Source organism: Rhinolophus sinicus, chromosome 3 (genome assembly GCF_057876585.1).
Source record: "Rhinolophus sinicus isolate RSI-liver-muscle chromosome 3, RSI-T2T, whole genome shotgun sequence".
Lineage (NCBI taxonomy): Eukaryota > Metazoa > Chordata > Mammalia > Chiroptera > Rhinolophidae > Rhinolophus > Rhinolophus sinicus.
Window position 1 is genome coordinate 145,898,255 of NC_142503.1, and position 19,821 is coordinate 145,918,075.

Genomic DNA, 19,821 nt, shown 5'->3' on the forward strand with positions numbered 1-19,821 from the left:
GGACCCTAAATGATGGAAATCCAACTCTTTGGCTTAAGCAATAAGGAAATTTAATTGCCTCATGTAACTGAAAAGTCTGTGTTTGGGGTTGGTGTGGCTTCAGGTTTGTGAAGTTTACCTATCGTGTGAGGAGTCTATTCCTCCCCATCTCACAGCTCTGACTTTCCAGACAATCTGCTCCCTTATAGAAACAAGATGGCTAGCACAGCCTCAGCCTCACGTCCTCACAGCACAACAATCCTGGTGGGAAAGAGCCTTTTTCTCCCAATGGTTCTAGCAATGAATCTCATTGGCCTGACTTGAGCATATGTTTCTCCTTGAACCAATCACTGTAGCCCAGGGGATGGAAGATCCTGAGGAGCCAGGCCTGGGTTGTTCAGACCCATTTGAGTCAAATGTGCTGAGTGGGAGAGGTCTGTGTTCTCCAAAAGAAAATCAAGTAGGCAAAACCATAGGTGTCCATTATAGGTTTCTGCCCTGGATGTGTTCTGGCAGTGCCACAAAGATACGGAAGGGACTTCTGCAATTAACTGAGCAGGGGACCGAACTTGAGGATCTCAAACAAAATGCCTTTCAGTCCTGAGAGTCTGTGATTCCTAGAAATAAAGTCCATGTCAAAGCATCTTACTAGCAGTGTTAACATTGTGGAATTGCTCTTGTGATATTCCTGGTGAGGTTTAAACAGTTTTTAGTAGAAGTTTGATAGCATCTTTCAGGAAATAAAATTGTATGTCTTCCCCTCCTCCCTCCAGAAAACTTGGATGAAACGATTGCTCTTCAGACCAAGAACAAGCTAGAAAAAAATGTTACTGACAATAAAAACAAGCTTTTCCCAGGTATGATTAATTTAGCTATTTTTCCTAGCCTTTAGCACAACCACCCTGTTGAGTGGTAAGTAATAAACCTCAATAAATGTTGATAAAGAATTGTGGATTTAACAAAGTTGTTTTTTTTTAATTAAAGATTATTCGGGTGACCATTGTTAGTAAGATTTCACAACGTTTTAACATCTGAAATCCAACGATGGGATTAAATAGCTATACCCTTGGCTGTTTTGTGGCCAGTCCCAACACAGAAATCTGATCTCAAGATGCATTGAAAAGAAATGTATGTCTTTACAGAAGATTCTCAGGAGATGGCTGGTGGGAAACAGAGAGGGCTACATCACAAAACTGAGCAATTCTTCCTAAAATTCTCCTTTAGTTTTTAGTTGTTGTTTTTTTCCCCAGATAACTTTTCCAGACTATTGTCCCTGGTCATCTGTCCATTCTCTGCTACCCCTTCCACTTTCTCTCTCCTCCCAGGTCTTCTCTCTTCTCTGGGATAGTCTGCCCCTAGTATGATTTACCCTTTCAGTTTCTTCACTTCTGCATCTGTACCCATCACCCTGCTCAGCTAGGCAAACCCCACCAAACCAATGTATACAAAGGAGCTTCCTTTCAGGGGGGAGGGAAGAGCAAATAAAGAAAAGATTGCAAGTTCTTATACCTTAAGTTTGTGTCCCTATCACAGAAGTTATGACATATATGTGATGGCATAATATACAGTCTTTTAAAATGATGTTTTGAAGTAGTTTTTAATAACCTGGAAACGTCCTTCCATCATGATGTGAATGACAAAAGCAAGCAACAAAATTGTGCCACAACTAAGAAAAAAATTATACATCAAAAAGAAAAAAAGAAATACAGACCACAGCACTGGTTGTGGATGTTTTACATAATGACACAATAACTGATTTTTCTTTCTTTCCTATTTTTTCTGTATTAGTAATCCTTTTATTGAAAAAAACCCAGCTTATTATTAGGCTGCTTGAGGCTCCTCAGTTTATTGACAACAGGAATGCATTACAATTGTTTTCAAGGGGTTACCTACTTTAAGGTTTATGATTTTTTAATTCAATATAGGAGTATTAGAAGGAAATAGTGCTATTTTTAGGGGACAAGTGAGCAAGGGTTATCCTTTCTTGACAGCAAGGGTCCAATTCTCTACTTTGCCTTGGGGTGACGAGGGCAAGGGAGTATGAAGAAAGAGGCAGATGGAGAAAAGCTCTTCCACAGCCCCCAGATTCTTAGGTGCTACTCTGAGTAATAGCGTGTTCTTCAAAATACAACACCAAGGAGAAATTGGGCAACTACAGTTATTTTCCTTTGGAATCAAGATTCAAATCTACGTTGGGATCTGACATAGCCTACTTGATTGCCTACATTGATTAAAGTAAGGACAATAACTCACTCTCTAATGATACAGTGTGACAGAAGGGAAAGAACACTAAACCAGAACCCAGAAAGCTGGGGTGGGGGTGGGGAGGTCAGCTGTTCTGCTAACTCAGCGGGTGACCTTAGTGACCTTAGGCACATTTCTCCCCTCTCTGGGCCTCAGGTTCTTCTGCTGTAAAATGGGGAGGAGCGAGTTGGACTAGATAATCATGAAAATCCCTTTCACCTCAAAAAATTACCTGACCTCAAACTGTACCTTTTCAATAAAGTTTGTTTCTATGTTAGGAATTAATTAATAAATAGGAAATAGGGTTATAACAACAGTGCACAATCTGATTACAGCACCATCAGAGAAAAGTCATGAAGAAACAGATAGTACCAAGGAAGAAGCGGCTAAGATGGAAAAGGAATATGGAACCTTGAAAGATTCCACAAAAGATGATAACCCAATAGGAAAAACAGATGAACCAAAAGGTATGGAATTGATAGCTGTAGGTTGGCAATGAAATCAGGGAATCAAAAACTTTCACTGCACCTGGAAGAGTGATCTAAAAGTCAGGTCCCACCAAATCTGAGAAATTAACACCATCTGGATAGAAAAGATTCAGCATATGGTATCTTTATATGAATAGCAATCTTTTTTTAATGTGCTTGAGTCTCCTGGGATGGCAAATTGGTTTTATCTTTCTGATTTTCTTTAGTGTCCAATGGACTTTTGTGCTTGGGGAGGAATATTCACAAACATTTGTGCATTGTTCACTGTCCAATTTATACTCTTAGGAATATATTAAGCAATATTTCTGTAAATGTAATTGATATTCCTCTAATAGTCACATACTATATACTCAGCAAAGTCATCAAAATTTATGGATTTAACAAAGCAAATTTCCTTAATCCTTTACAGTGATTGCAACCTGACAAATACTTTTAAGGACTTGATTAAAAATCACAAATCAAATGTATCAAATTTCCTAAAATAACCTAACTACCTTAAAAAACATAAAAACCACATATTAAACTAGTCCAATAGTTACAAAACATATGTTTTTATCTTTATTCTTATACATTCCTGGGGTCCGAAGTTTACTCTGCTTTAGTATGCCTACATGATACAAAATTTACATTTTCCTAGGATTTTAGAAACTTTACCATACCCTGAAAGAAAGAAGACTCTGTGAGTTTGCAAGTTCTTAATTGTTAACTTTAATTTCAGGTCAGGATGTAGGATTTGGTTGCATAGTCCAGTGATTCAAGCCTCTTTTATTACAACGCGTGCTAGTTACATCATGGAAAATTTATATTCTTGTCTCTCAGACAGATACGCTTTTTCTGAAACTCATTGTTTTTACCAGAAGTCGTGAACAGATGGCTTAAACCTACTTTATTTTTCTGTCTTTATGATACATTGACCTCTTTGGTATAAGTGGAACCTTATATGTGTCTTATCAGTAGCTCATTAGTAGGGTCATCTAGAGGTTTTTATCCCCTATAAGCTGAGGGAGTGGGTCATTGCTCTCCCTTGGGGAGTGGGCATGACATTCAGCTGATCTATCACCTGAAAACACACCATTGGACTCTCTTTTCATTGTTTATGTATAATCATTGATGGCAATGAGCTGATGGACTTTGCTTATTCTTTGCTATAGTCTGATACGAGGCCACAGAGCTGATCCTGCTCATGGTATAACTCTTAATTTTGAAGGAACTGCTTGTCCCATTTGCAAGTTCCCACTCTTCCCTGCTCATACAGATAGAAATAGGTTCACTCCATACTTGATAGACCCATGCTTAACAGTGTGTGTGTGTGTATTAAGTAGACAAGAAACAGACTAGCTATGTACTCAGTACCTTGTAACTAAATAACAGCAATAAAATGTCAAACTAGTTCCCTTTTATATTACTACTGCATTTAACACTTTATATTACCTTTTTCCATTTATGTATCTTGTTCTAGTTGATGATGATGATGATTTTATGCTATATGGGTATAGCTTGGGCAGAAGGAGTCCCCCTGTTTCTCTTTTGTCCTCTTAGCACTACATTCAGTGGATTTAAAAAGCATCTTTGCTCTCTGACAACAACAGGATACTCTAGACACCCTCTGTCTCAAGATTTGAAATCAATTCCCCTTCAAAGAGTTCTGGTTCCTTTTTGTAGAAAATATAGAGCTGAATCTGGATTACATGGGTTCAAATGAGTGGTGATGTTAGCCAAAGGTACTGCTTCTATTTCAGTTCATGGGACATTTTTGAGGGAGGACTGAAAAAGAAATTTTTTCTTAACGTGTCAAGTTTACGTTGATTTTTCCTGTCTTATGCAGTTTTATACTATTGTATCCTTCTTTTCTCTAGCGTGAATTTCAAAGACATTCACAATTTTCTCCTATGTTGAGATAGCTAACATATGAACTCTAATTGTTTGATAGTAGCCTGTGTTAAGAGAGGTTATGATTTTGCATCTGGGCTCAGGAGGAAAGAATATTGGGATAATTAATAATGTTTGTCATGGGTATCTGAGGGGGAATTGGTGATATCCATGTCATGTTTGCTGACCCTGTAGACCAGTCACGCTGCCTTGATACTTTCACTCAACCCTAGACCCTCTTTGGATCAGTATAAACTTTTATTTAATCTTTTAATTTTTTTGAGAAATTGTGGTAAAATACACATAACATAAAAATTTACCATCCCAACCATTTTTTAATGTACGTTCAGTAGCATTCATATTTTTGTGCTGCCAGCATACCATCCATTTCCAGAATTCTTTTCAGGCAAAATTGAAACATTACACTCATTAAATAATAACTCCCCATTCTCCTTTCTTTCCAGCCCCTGGCAACCACCATTCTACTTTCTGTCTCTGAATTTGACTACTTTAGGTACCTCATATAAGTGGAATCACACAGTACTTGTTTTTGTGTGTGTGTGGTTGGCTTATTTCACTTAGCATAATGTCCTCTAAAGTTTCATCTATGCTGTAGCATATGGCAGAATTTCCTTCCTTTTTAAGGCTGAATGATATTCTATTGTATGTGTATACCACATTTTGTTTATCCATCCATTTGACTATGGACAGTTGGGTTGCTTCTACCTTTTGGCTATTATGATTAATGCTGCTGTGAACATTGTATTACAAATATCTCCTTGAGACCCTACATTCAGTTTTGGGGGGAATATTCCCAGAAGTGAAATTGTTGGATCATATAGTAATTCTATTTTTAATTTTTTGAGTAAACCCATATTGTTTCCATAGCACTGCATTCTTTTACATTCCCATCAATAGTGTGCAAGTGTTCCAATGTCTCTACATCTTTACCAACAGTTTTTATTTTCTGTTTTTCAATCAGAGCTATCTTAATGGATGTGAGGTAGAGGATGAGTGGTAAACTCTTGAAAGATAGCTAATGAGGAAAAGGGTGGTCCTGTGGCCTGAGACTGGGCTAGGAATTGGGCAGCACAAAGCATTACAGCTCACCCCAACAGAAACCCAGTATGCCTGCATCATGTCCTCTGCAAGCAGCCCGTGTATAATAAATCTATTTCTGTAGAACACAACAAACCATATCTAGGTCCTTTGACTTGCTGAGGCAGCATGCCCTGTGCTTAAGACAACACCTTATATCACTGTGCAAATGTCCCTACGAATGGGTGCTGACAGGTAGGTTTCTTTGCTTGTTTTAGGAAAATATTATGTAAAAAGGAATATGAAGGAGTTAATTCATGGTAGCTTGATTCATGATTCATGGTATTGACAATTTAGGATGTATTTAGAGACTAATGATGAGGTTAGATTTCTTTTCTCATTAAGATTTCCATCAGATAATAACGGGTAGGGCAGAGAGTAAAACTCCATCCATTTAGTGTTACTCTGTGTAATGGTTCTCCTAAAACATTAGGAAGAGGTAGGGATTCGGGGCTAAAATTATTTTTATTTAGAGATTTAATTTATTCATGCTACCCCTGACCCCGTTACTATAGGACAGGGAAATTTGATTCTAGTACAGTTTAGAAAATATCAAACTGAGCTTAAGTCAAAGGTGACCATTTCTTGAAAAAAAAAAAAAAAATGTAGTTAATCCCCAGAATATACTTTTGTATTCACAGTTGCTTTATTTGCACTTTTTTCAAAGGCTATTCTGCTTCTGTATTATGAAACCCACTGAGGAAACACCTGTTGTCTCTAGGAAGAAAAATAAAAGCATTCATGTGGGTGAAGGTGGGGTTGACTGGGGTTTCTGAGACATTTATTTAGCAACAAATAAAGATTTATGCAGACAGCATGCCTGGCACTGTGCCACAGGAGGAATACAAGAACCAATGCCTAACTCTGAGGACTCAAGCAAGCTTCGAAATGACCTGAGAATAATAGTTCTTAACCCATGCATAGGCAAGTGTAACACAAGCCACACACATGCACGCATATCTTCTGTATCGATGAATCAGGAGTATGTACAAAAGGCTCCCTTCAGAGGGAAAGTTGGGGCACATTGAAGAGCAGAGCAAGGGACAAGGTAATGGCACAGCTAAAACCACTTAGGGAATTAATTATAAACAAGACACATTGATAGGAAACATCTATAGTCTGCTTTGGCCTTGCAATGTGAGGTGATGGCCCCATCCAACCACAGCAAATATTTATTAATCATGCCAAGCATATGTGGGTCCTTGGAGAATAGGATTAATAATAATAATAATAATAATAATAATAATAATGTATAATAATAATATCCTACATTTATATCAACTTACAGAAATGTCATCTCAGGCAGACAGTGTAAAAAAAAATCCAATTTAATTACCAATGACAAAAAAAATGACACATTCACCTTTGAATATTGTTTAAACTATTTAAACTTGTGCTTTCTACAAGGACTCACATTAACAATAATCTGTAAGAATATTTATTTCTAGTTGGTATTTGAATGATTTAATAATTATTCCTAAATTTAGGGATGTACCAATGAAATCAAATTTATTCTAATTTCAATGATATCTATAAAGTTGCTTAACTTTTCAAGTAAATTGCTCTCTGGAGACCAAAGAAAAGTACTTTAAAACTTCATTCCATGATCTAATTGTGGCTGTCTTTGCCAGTTTGATGTTTACTCATTCACTTCTCTCTTATGAGTCACTGCAAACCTTTTTCTTTCAATCATCCAAAGCATGAGGTAAGCATTATAATACCATAAACTCCTTCCAATGCTGTCATTTGTCAAGTTTATGGCTGGATAACCGAATTGGGTTAAAAAAGTGGTCTCTAAGATACCTTTCACCTAAATATCCTATCATTCCCATATCTTCTTTATGGAAGGCAGAAGAGAAGGTAGACTATTTAATTATAAATTGATAATAAATTGACTAACTCATATATATGGATCCTCCTATTTTTAAAGCAACGTAAGAGGAGAAAATTCCTGCCTTTGTTCAAGCCCCAAAGCATTCTTCTAGAAATGTCCAAAAATAGGGAGCCCCGTCTTCTCCCCTGTGAGTCAGTAAGTGTTCTAGGAGCTAAGCTCAAGCACCAGAGACCTGCCATCCACACAGGTTTTTCAGGGACAGCAAAAGAGAACTTCTTTCCACATGTAGAAACTACAGATCTTCTTTTTAGGATTTACTCCTTAATTTACAAATCAGTAAACCAAGGCTCAGAAGGTGAAGTGACTCACCCAAGATCTTATAGCCAAAGAAGGGCAGAGCCGGGCCCTGAACTCATGTGCGCTGTCACCCATGCCGTGCTCAGCCCAGTATTCCATACTGCATTTTCGGCACAGAAAATGTCATCGTTATGTCAACATTCTTGAATTGAATGTCTGTAGGGCCCATGTTGGCATCCATGACACAAATGTCAGTTGCTTGGCTTTATGCAGCTCAGAACTAACCATATAATCTTTACTATATACAATTGTAAGCATTATATCAAACTTAATTTTTATAAACACTCTTTTAGAAGAGCTAACATCTTTAGTATATCCAGTATTCAATAGGTTAACTCTTGACTTCTTCAGCTTTGTTTTTGTTTTTTTAAGGTGGTGCAGATCAAGATAGCCTGTCAGGGTCAGGACGAATTCATGTATAAAAAAGGATATTTCTTCTGTAGTGCTGAAAACCAGAACAGCCAGAAAAGCAGGGCTGCCTCCTGACTCTGGCTCTCTTCCCATCTGCTTCAACATATGTTTTAAGGCTGCTGCCATATTACCTCAACTATGAGCTATTTTTTTCCAAAGGAAGCAGAGATAAATTTGAAAAAAAAAAAAAAAAATAGTCCAGCTTTCCAAAATGGACTCTCCTGGGCTTTCAGTGCATATTGTGTAAATAAAGGATGTACTTTACAGCTCCCGAGAAGAGAAAATGTAAACAGGAACCAGCTGCTTCTCTCCAAGAGCAGAGGAACACCTGATTTTATTCCTGTTGTCACTGGTGCTCCTGTAAATGTGTACAGGTCCTAATACCAGGGGCGGTGGTTCCCAAACGTGACCCCATATTGGAATCGTCTCAGGATTATTTGTAAAACAACAACAACAACAACAAAAAAAAAAACAGAAAAACTGATGCTTGGTCCTTAACCCCCTTCCCGCCCCACAGATATCCTGAAGATATCCTGATTTCATTGGTATGGGGGTGACCTGGGCATCAGGAGTTTCAAAAGCTCCCTGAAGTGATTTGAGTGTGCAGCCTAGTCTGAGAACCACTCACTGCCTTAGTGCCAGTTTAGAGGCAACAATAGCAGGCACTAAAGTCACTCCGGTCTAAAAGATGGATCTTATCCAGCTCCACTCATTCAAGGCTCCAGATTCATTCTGGTTCAAGACCAAGCTCTGACCCTTACTCAGCTGTGTCACCATGGGCACGTCACTTAATCTTTCTGAGCCGTAGTTTCCTCATGAGTAAAATGGGAATAATAATGCTTATTTCATAGAGCTTTGTGGAGCTTGAATGACACATGGATGTAATATGTCTAGCATACTCATAGGTATTTAAAGGTGTTTCTGCTATAACCATTCAGAATTCACTAAATTTCAAGTCTTTCAAATAAAGTTTATTTTTCTGTAAAAAAAAAATATAAAAAGGAAAAGAAAGAAATCTATAACATTTGTACTTTAAAAATTGTGTTTTCTGTAGTTTCAATTCCATGCTCACCAAACAATCTTCTCATTACAAGGTGGCTAATATATAAAAAGCCTTCATCCATTCACTCATTTGGCTAATATTTATTGAGAGCCTACTATGGGTCAGGCTTTATTCTAGGCATGAGAGTACATCAGCACACAAGAAATATTCCTAAGGGAGGAAAACAAACAAACTTAAATGATATGATGTAGTAGAAAGTGATAAGTGCTATGGATAAAAATAAAGCAGAAAAGGGGGATGAGGATGATTGGGGGATTCTATTTTAAATCAGAGAAACTTTCTAATTATGTATGTTATGATCCACAAGGTAGTAGTGTTTTGATGGATTGCAGGCTAGTTTTCTTTAAGCTGCAGTAAACTATTATAGTAAACTTGTTCTCTGTTGTGCGTTAATATGTCAATCTAGTGAATGAAATTACTTTTCATGCATTTCATACTTTTTAAAATCCAACACCATTTTTATACATAATTGGTTTCTGAGCGAAAAGCAACCTACCAAAGTTGCTGATTCCCCTATTTCAAATTGTCTTAGGTTGGGTTCCCTTCAAAGCAGACCCTGTGAGAAGGATTTGAGGTCAAGTAGTGGAATTGGAAGGTGAAACCAGGAAGCACTAATGGAGGGATAGGTACATGAGACAGGGAAGGGAAAGGAGCCAATATAAGGTTTGTCAATGAGTGGGCTTTAGCTATGGACAGCGGGGGCTCAGTCCCACTGAGGATTTCTGGGCAATGCGAGGAGTAAGGAAGCTGGGGTATTTATCTACCAATTTTGTCCACCATAGGTTTAGGGTCCCTTCATTAGCATATTTGGAATAAGGGAAGCATGAGGGTAGGGAACCAACAATGTCTGCTATACTGAGACAAAAACCTCATATTTGTTTTTCATTCTCCTAATGCAGAATTTTTAGTGCAGTAGTTAAACAGAGACTAAGCTCTGCTTTTCCTTTTCTCAAATAAGCTCGCCACATTATGATACAATGTCATAGATAAGACTGTGAGAAGAATGCTTAAAATTATTTAAAGAACAAGACTATTTTCATACATTCTCAAAAGTTTCAGAAGCCCTAATTACTTAATGTACTAATGACAAATTATCTATTCATTAAAGCAAGCCCTATGAGATCCACTTATTTGATGTAAACTCTTTAAAAATAGTGAAGTTGCATTCTTTAGAAATAGTCTGCACTAAGATTTCTTTGCTTGTTCAAAATGCCTTTTCTAACCGAATTAATTTGAAATAGAGAACACTGTTTTTATGTCACCAAATCCAGTTGACCTTCTCAGTAAACCGGCAACAGACAATGAAAATCTCTATATTCATTGGGCTGTAATTGTATAACATCAGCCAGGGGGACATTGTTTTTCACATGCTCAAATGTTCTTAAAAACAAAGTACTGAAATCAAGGCTTTTTCTACACATGCCATTGAAGTGAAAAGGGACTGAAAATTGCAGGGCTCTTCTCTTGTCTACTTTTTGCACAAGAGTTTCTCTGTGCTTCTTTGGGGGACCAAATAACATGGAGCCTCAATAGTGAGGTAGGAGTGGGCTTATAAGATCAGGAAGTCACTTAGTTAAATGCAATAGAAATTGGAGCGTCATCAAATTTTTTTTTTTTTTGATCAGCGTCAAATCTTAAGGCAGTGTTATTGTTCATGAACAAGGTACCCAGGTTCAAACTTGGATCTACTACTTACTAGCCATGTGATCTTCAGCATATTAATCTCTCTGTGCCTCAGTTTCTTCATCTGTAAAATGGGTATGAAATAGGACTACCTCAAAAGGTTGTTGTGAAGAGTAGAAGAGATGATGCATTTTGTAGCACAAGGCACAGCCCCTGGCTCATGAAAAGCACACAGTACTGACAGTTCAACCAAGAGGTCTAGGCAGTAGACTAGAGGTAATAGGGCTCAGAATGAATAGTTCCTACACTGAGCCTTGGCAGCCATTATTTTTGGAGAGGCCTTGGACTTTGAAAGCCTCTTTTCTTAGGCAATCCAGTCCTCTCCAGACCACCTGGTTTCTTGATACAGATACTCTGAGCATTAGGGGCCTCAGCCAATTCAGGGGATGGTTGATTTCTTTGAAACAGAATGAGGATACACCAGTATCCATGTCTGAAGACAGGTGTTATCTTTCAGATAGTATAGGTAGCAAAAACTTGGCAAGATCAGAGTCCAAATTCCAGCTCTGTTATTTCCTGTGTGGCCCCAGGCACGGCACTTAGCCTCTCTGAGCCTTAGTTTCCTCCTCTCTAAGTTGATGATAATACCCACTTTCAGTCAAGGGATGCAGAGGCCATCAAACAGCAGATACTTCAGTGACGCTTGGTATTCTCCCACCACACTTGAGGTTCATCAGAGAATGTTTTACATCCAAGGGAGTTTTACTAGAATAAGTTCTAGGTTCGCTATCCAAACCTTGAAATGAGGCCCAGGTTGCCTCTTCATCTGGGTTTTTACACACTCCCTACCAGAATTGGGCAGAAGACTTGCATAGCAACTTACACAAAGCCACGAATTTGGGCTTACTTAACATCACTTATTTGATGATAGATTGTGACTCAGGTCTTGACCCGACAGTGCTCCTCAGTTTGGAAGAGCCATCTCTACTCACAATTGAACCAATCTAAGAATTGTAAGGATCCACCTATCCAGTGAGTTGAATCAACCCTTCTCTGCCAGGATATCAAATGTGTTATTTGTGTGGGGTGATATTGGCTCCTTGACACTGACCAGCTTGGTCCCTTCTCCTGGAATCTTATCCCCACCCACTCTCCTTAACCCTGCTACCCCCACACAAATATGCACACAGCCTCCTAGGGACACCAACTCACAAGTTATTGATAACTCCAATATTTGTTTATCGTTTTAAACGTAAGAGTGGTCTTTAGAAAGAAATGCAATGGAATTTTATGAGTGTTTGATGTGGGTTCTCTGCCTTTTCCAGGGAAAACAGAAGCCTATTTGGAAGCCATCAGAAAAAATATTGAATGGTTGAAGAAACATAACAAAAAAGGAAATAAAGAAGGTAAGGCTTTAGTGTAGTTATAAATTGCAAACTTCACCCATTTGGCAGGGGCTCTTGTTAAATAAAGATTCCCACAATCAAACTGGGCCAAAATCTCCAGTCTGAGTCCAGAAATACTGCAGCTCTTCCCAGATGCAAAAGGGAACAGAACTTCCGTTTGTCTTATTTTTCAAACCAGCCTTTTAAACAAAGGCTTTTTTTTTTTTTCTTTTCTTTGACATTTTATGACGGGAAAAAAAAGTCAAACAAGAGTAGAGAGAATAGTATAATGAATCCCCATGCATCTATCACCCCACCTTCAATAATTATCAACATTTGTCAATCTTGTTTTGTCTTCTCCCCCCACCCTTTTCTTGGGGTATTTTAAACAAAGGCGTTTTCTGAGCACTTCTTAGGTGTACGCTGCAGTCATGAAAGCAGGTCACTCACTCACTCAAAACACAGTACTAGATTCTGTTCTGAGTGCCAGAAATGTGAAGCACAGTATAAGGTAGCCCCACCCCACCCAAAATTGCTCACGGCATCAGTAAAGTACTGTTGGCCCTGCTTGATACTGTCATAGGCAGGAGTGGTCATGCAAAGGAGGCAAGAGGAAGGGGTGCATATCCTTACAGAGACAGAGATCGCTGGGTTTGGAAAGGCCGCGTGAAATCCTCCGGCAAGTGAAGAGAGATGGTAGGCAGGGGGAACGCTGCATGCCAAGACGAAAGGACAAAACATGCATTCTGGGAACTGGAGCCATTCGGTTTCCCAGGAACACTGGATGTCTGTGGGGAGCATCCGCAGACAGGACTGGGAAGGTGGGCGATAATAGCCAGGTCAAGAAGAGGCTTGTGCACGCTGCAAAGGAGGCTCGCTTTAGCCAGAGGAGCCTACAGTAGGGCTTACTTAAGCCCTGAGAACTCAGTTAAGAACTGAAAAATCTATCTGGCAAGCAGTGTGATTACAGCTTGAAAAAATTAGACCTCAGAAGGCTGGAGAGACAGGAAACAAAGATCTAGAGCAGAAATGATGATGCTTAAGCCAAGGCAAGGCAGAGGAAATAAGGAAAGAGGGAAGAAACTTGAGAGCTACGCGAATCAAGAGGAGTCTGCTATGATTCCCGGGGGTCTGGCCAGAGCAGTTGCAAGGTGAGGCTTCTAAGACCAGACAAGCAGTGCTTCTCAAACCTCAAAGTGCATGCAAATCATATGCCGAACTGCTACATATCCTAATGCCCCATGGCACCACCAAATCAGAAACTTGAAGGGCAGGACCCGGGCATTAGTATTTTTAAACCCCTCATTTTTCCACCATGCAGCCAAGTTTGAGAACCACTGAGATAGAGCACAGTGGGAGGAAGAGGTATTTTCAGCATACCATTAGCCTGTGGTCTTATGTGTTAAGCAAGATGGAAACAATGATCAGATCTTCACACATATTCATTTTATTTGGCTCAGTATGATGTGAATTTCCAGGCTGTCGTTTCCATTAAAATTCACGTGAACCATATTTCATCAAATGTGTCATTGATTGGAAGATGTACCATTGTTTCATGTACCACCAAGGAAGAAATATTACAACATGCCATCAATGACTGTGAAGATTTTAAAATAAAAAAAGTTTATCTTAGAATCAGTGTAAGACAGTAGGTGCGATATTTGAAATGTATTCCAAAACCAATGTAAATGGTATGGTCCAACAATATGGACTATTTATGTTATTTCTTTCTCCAATGAACCTATAAATCAGATTCCTGGTCATAACTGACAACATCCTGCAATTCAGTCTTCCACTTACAGAAACGACCAGCCTAGTGAAGTGTGGACCTCTGACGTTTGCTTCCAAGGCTCTGTGAGCAAACCTCAGAACAACGGTGTTGAGTTTGCTGCTCCCTTCTGCCTCCGGGAAGTAAGGGTGATATGCACTAGACCCTCCTGCAGGCAGGAACAGAGAGCTCTTCCTCCACCCTTCACATGTGCTCTGCTAGAGTGGGGTCATCTCTCAAAGCCTGTGTGGATCTAGGGCCATGCAGTGGCGGTAGCTGTATGAGCAGGAAGTCTTACTATCAGTTCTGACCTTCCTTCACCTCTGCTGATGCCCTTTGTTTGGCGGGGACTGGGGGACTTGAATCTCCTTCCCAAATCGAGGCAAGAACAGTCCATGTGGTGTGATAGAGAGGATAATGATAAAATCTTGTGCAGCCTTAAAATAAAAGTCTGCACTTTTAAAAAAGTGAATCGCAGCCCTTACCTCTTTTGAACCTACCAACCTTAAAACCCCTTTTAAGATGAGCAAGGTGGTTACTGACTTGTGTACTCTCACAGCCAGCTAACAGCCTTTCCTCGGCACCAGGCTTGTTTTCCTGGCATACAGTGGTAGCTCTGTCATAAAGACACAGTTTTTCCATTTCGAAAGAAAGCACAGTAGTTTCCTATTTGCCCATTCAAATCACCTGGACCTCTTCACATCTGTCTATGGGAGTCTGCCTTTTGTCCCACTGAAATGTTGACCCTGCAACCAGTCTGAAGAGCAAGTATTAATTTGAACAAGTGGTAATCAAGAAATGCCTCTTTGTGCCCTATGAGTCAGTCAGGAATCGGCTCCTGAAGTGCACACAAAATGTATGTTTAGCCGGTTCTCTATTTTGTGTCTGAGAGAAAGGGAAAGTCAAAAAACAAACAAACAAACAAACAAAACCCAAGCACTAACTGAACATTTGTTCTGCATGCATTAGACCCTTCACGTTCACTACTTCAAGGCCACAGAGTGGTCACAGCAGTGACGACAGACAGATCCGGGGTCCGAATCTGACTGCCACGAGCCGAGCATATGATTTACCTCCTCTGTCCCGTTTCTTCATCTCTGAAAGGGGGATACTGTTGCTTACCTCATGGGTTTTGTGAAGAGCAGGTCAGATGATGGTTGTAAAGTGCTCGATGCCAAGACTCCTCTCTTTAATCCTCATGGCTGTGCCCGAGTGAGGAGCAAATGCTCTCCCTGGTGGAGAAGAAACAGCTCTCTCTAAGCCTCGGCTCACCTTGATATGATAAATGCCTGGTGCTTGCAGAGAGGTCCCGTCATGCTTAGTTTTCCTTTCATGCAGGGGCTTAAAGATGCCCAAGGGACCCAGATTAAGGAGGTATTCAGGCTAGCTAAAGGGGCCGTGGAATGCTCTGAGCTTTTGTATCCCCCTCTCTCCTTTCTCTTCCCTTTACAAACTGATGGAAAGCAGGCCTCTGGTTCAAGGGCTGCCAACATCCAAGACAAATGGCACTGTCCTCAAGGAACTCAGCCTCAAAATGAGGAACTCCCAATTTAGAGAGGTCTCCTTAAGCACTTGATAGTGTGGAAGACCCAGTACCCAACATGAAGGGTGTTGTCATACATTTTGGTACCTCCATAAGATGTATGGTATTGTATGTAGCCTTTAAAATAGTGTTTCTGAAGAAATTACTGCCCATTGTTTAAAGTTAAGTGGAAGGAGCCAGTTATAAGGTTTTACGTGATTTCAATTCTTTTATATACTTTCAATTCTGGGTTGAGATAGATATATTTGAAAAGCTAAAAAGAAACAGAACAAAATACCAGCTGTGGTTATCCATGATTAATAGAATTCAGGTGATTTAAATTTTATTTTGTGTTTCTGTAGTTTTCATTTTTTAAAACACTAAGTATATAATGCTTAAAGAATCAAGGAAAGATGTGGTTTCTTTTTAAGTCTTCAGAAAGATGCCACAAGCAGTCTCCTTACTTTGGGGATCTCTTTGTTTTGGGTGGGTGGTTTAATGGTTTACATAATTTTTTTGTTTGTTCAAGTAGGACAGAGAAACCATAATGAGGTTATGGTTTGGCTTTTTGCTCCGTGTATATAATTCTAACTGTGAAAATCAAGGTAATTCTTAATTGGGAAAAAATTTAAAGGTGTGTTGACTAACCAGTGTAACAAGTTCAGAAAGTCAAAAAACCTGGATCATAACGTTACTACCTGTGTGACCTTGAACCAGCTACTTAAGTTTTAGGATCTTCTTACCCCAAGTGTGATTCCTAGAACAGCAGCAGCAGCATCTCCCGTGAGCTGTTTAAAATGCAGATTCTGGGACCCCACCTCGAATCTACTGAATGCAAATCTGCAGCTGCCCAAGAGTCCTAGGTGATTGGTATATACAGTAAAGTTTGCAAAGCCCTGGTCTCTGAGCCTGTTCCCCCCATAGTCAGATGAGGGTGGTACACCCCAACTGAAGGAACACCTCACAGGTGTGATGATGGAGAGCGGATGAGCTAACATAATACACATACCTGTGATTTTAAATTGCGAAGTCCTGCACAAATGCCAAGGCCTAAAATGTCTTCCAGTGTGAAAGACGGGATGGTTGTGGTGGTTCTTAGTTAATGGTAAACGCTTCTTAGTTCACGGCAATCATTGCAATGGGATTGCTCTTTACTGGTCTTTGCTCATGATACTCTCATGATATTTTCTAGATTATGACCTTTCAAAGATGAGGGACTTCATCAACCAACAAGCTGATGCTTACGTGGAGAAAGGCATCCTTGATAAAGAAGAAGCCGATGCCATCAAGCGGATTTACAGCAGCCTGTAAAAATGGCAAAAGATCCAAGATTCTTTCCACTGTTTCAGAAAACATAATATAGCTTAAAACTCTTCTAATTGTGTGATGAAAGTTATTTTGACCCAAGGATTATTAGAAAGTGCTGGATTTACAGTAGTTAACCTTTTAGAAGTGGTTAAAAACAGCTTTCTTGCCATAAAAACTATCTGAAAAGTAAAGTTGTATGTAAGCTGAGATTTTGTATGTAGAATCCTTATTTCCCTGTAGATTTCAATTTTATAATCAGAGATATGTTGCTTTGGAAAATCCTGTAATGGACGCAACTTAAAAATGAAACTTTTTCCTGCTGTGTCACACATATAAGCACCCCCTGAAGAATAAGGGGGTTGTATTTTCAAGGCATGCTGGGTACCAAAGCATCTCATAGCATATGTCTCTTACAAGATGTCATTTCCACTACCAGTTCCCTTTTGGTTGAAATAAAGTCACGTTTTCTCAAAGCCTCTATAGCTTAAAGGAAGCTATCTGCTTTTTTGGCTGCTCTTGCTGGCTCTTTATCAGGCCCAATGGTACAAACAGGAACCTGAAAAATAGGCATAGGATTTGCTGGATTTATTACCAATTTTCCCCCACTCTAAACATTTTCCCTTAGTTTTCAGACATTGAGTTTGTTTATTAAGAGAGATACATATGTACTCTCCAAGAATAAAAATGAGGTCATAAACACTACATCAAGCAAGGTAAAAATGTATGCCAGATCTGCGTTATCTAAATTGGACTTGATCCAAGCCAAGATTTCTCAACAGAAAGCAAGAGGGCCAGGCAGTAGAGTTGAAACAGAGATAAAAATCATTCTCTTCCCTGTGAACCAAAGCTGGGAGATGAGCTTCCCTGAAGAAAAGTTAATGAACTGCAGGTCCCTGCAACCTGTCTTTCTCAGCCACCACCACCCAAACAGCCCTGGAAACAATACACGGTCCCAAGGTCTTCCTGAAATGTTAATGGGCGATGTTCCCATACCAAAGAATGCTCTAAAAATGTGCTATTCAATAAAAATTGTTTTCCACATATTTCAGTTGAAAATCATAAAAATAATACTTTGTGTATTAGCTGTCACTACTTCAAATAGCCTTCTGATACTTGTCTTTTAAATGCCCCTACTTGGTATTCACTTTTTGGTGAGGACTGGGGAACTTACAGGGAAAATGTAAAAGGGTGTTTTTCACATGTAGGAGACCACTACTGCTCCGCCCATCCTCTATAGAGTTGCAAAAATAAACAAAAACCAACGCCTGACACTCAAATAAACTAGTTACTTAATATGTTCTAGAGAAGCCAGTACTCATTGGTGAGCGATGAGAGGGAACTAAAAACACTTTCCCCAAACAACACTTGCCAAAGCATGGTGAATCATACTTGTTCTAATGAGTCATCTTTGATAACATGACTAACTCTACTTCACCCATGTCCTGTAGTCCAAACAGGCTGCTTCTACATCAGAGAGAAAAAATTGGCTGTCACTGAAGCATTTTCTCCATTTGCTATAATTCATCTAAAATCTATGCAGTGTTTTTAAAAATAAGAAATCTATTTAGTGAGTTCATTGTAGCTTTCTGAACATGCTGACATTCATTAGCTCCTATTGATAATGAAGACAAAAGGGAGAACGTCAGTCCTGTTTTATAAATGAGGAAACTAGTACACACACATACACACAAACGCACACACACACAAATCAAGGAAACAAGATATGCTCAAACTCGCATGGCTAAGAAGTGGTAAAGCTGAAACTAGAACCCAGGTTTCTTAACTCTCAGTCCATTCCTTCACAGTGAGTCTGTGTGCAAGACACGGAGTAAAGAACTCTAGTCCAGGACAGTTTAATTGTAGCCATGACAAATTCAAAGTTTTTAATAACTTGAAAAAGAGGAGAGATGTTTTTGCCAGTAATTGCTAAGAGGGACTTTAGGCAAAAATAAAAGACTCAGGAAAATGTTTTTGAGGTAAAATGTTCTGATATAAAATGTCTTTATATCAATTTTCAGCTTATGTTATGTCTTTTGGATAGAATTTTTGGATTCATATCTTTTGGATGACACTCAAATCGTAGATTGTTAAACAGCATAACTTTGTATTTTTTAAAGTTCCTAGGACTCCACAGAGGCCTGAGTCTTTTCTTACATATACAACTGTTTCCTTTCCTTTATTTCTTTTCTTTTAGTTTTCTCCTCTTCCAACAAACTTCCCATAATTCAAGTAGAAGTGGATAGAAGAAAACAGCAAAGTATGAAGAGATCACCCTCTATCAAAGATAACAACATGAGAAAGAAAAAGAGAAATAAACACTGAGATGTTATTACCATGAAAAAAAAACCATGAGAAAACAAAACAAAACAAGGGATTATATGTTATGAATAAACAAGAAGTTCAAGATAAGGGCAGACAGCTACTATTTCCCATTCATGCCTCAAGGGTTAGACACGTGCAGTTCTGGTTCTGCAAGCTCTGCTGCGTTAACACCTAAGGGCACCGGCACGTGTCTCCTGCTGAAGGGAGACCTGGAGGAGCAAGAAGAGGAGAAGAAAAAGAGGAAAGAGAGAAGAGGGAAAGAAGAGGGGAAACAAAAGTCCTTTTTGCTCTCACAGGAAGTAGACTCCTTTGAGGAGGAATAACTACGAAGAATTTTTGTGGAAGCTTAAAGATTTAACCCAGCATTTGAATAGAAAGTGAAATTTTAAAAATCCCACTTAATTGTAAACAATACAGGGCTTAAGGTTTCCTGCTAAAACCTATACATATAATAAAAGTAAGACAAATGAAATTAAAGTGAATAAAAATCTAACCCTCAACTCAAATGAACATAATGACTACAAAAACACTCTGTAAAGTGCTTACCAAT

At 39.1% G+C, this 19,821-nt stretch overlaps 1 protein-coding gene across 2 annotated transcripts in view; it reads left to right on the top strand.

Annotated features, from left to right (window-relative positions):
- Window positions 1-17,422, top strand: part of SCG3 (secretogranin III) — a 33,083-nt gene extending 15,661 nt beyond the window's left edge. The window contains exons 9-12 of one of the 2 annotated variants that reach the window (XM_019730634.3): window positions 753-836; window positions 2,559-2,690; window positions 12,292-12,372; window positions 16,834-17,422. In XM_019730634.3, coding sequence (XP_019586193.1) covers window positions 753-836; window positions 2,559-2,690; window positions 12,292-12,372; window positions 16,834-16,952 — 416 coding nt within the window. In that variant the 3' untranslated portion in view covers window positions 16,953-17,422. The remainder of the gene's footprint in view (window positions 1-752; window positions 837-2,558; window positions 2,691-12,291; window positions 12,373-16,833) is intronic. The other variant, XM_074327743.2, reaches the window with a different exon arrangement.
- The last annotated feature ends 2,399 nt before the right edge of the window (window positions 17,423-19,821 follow it).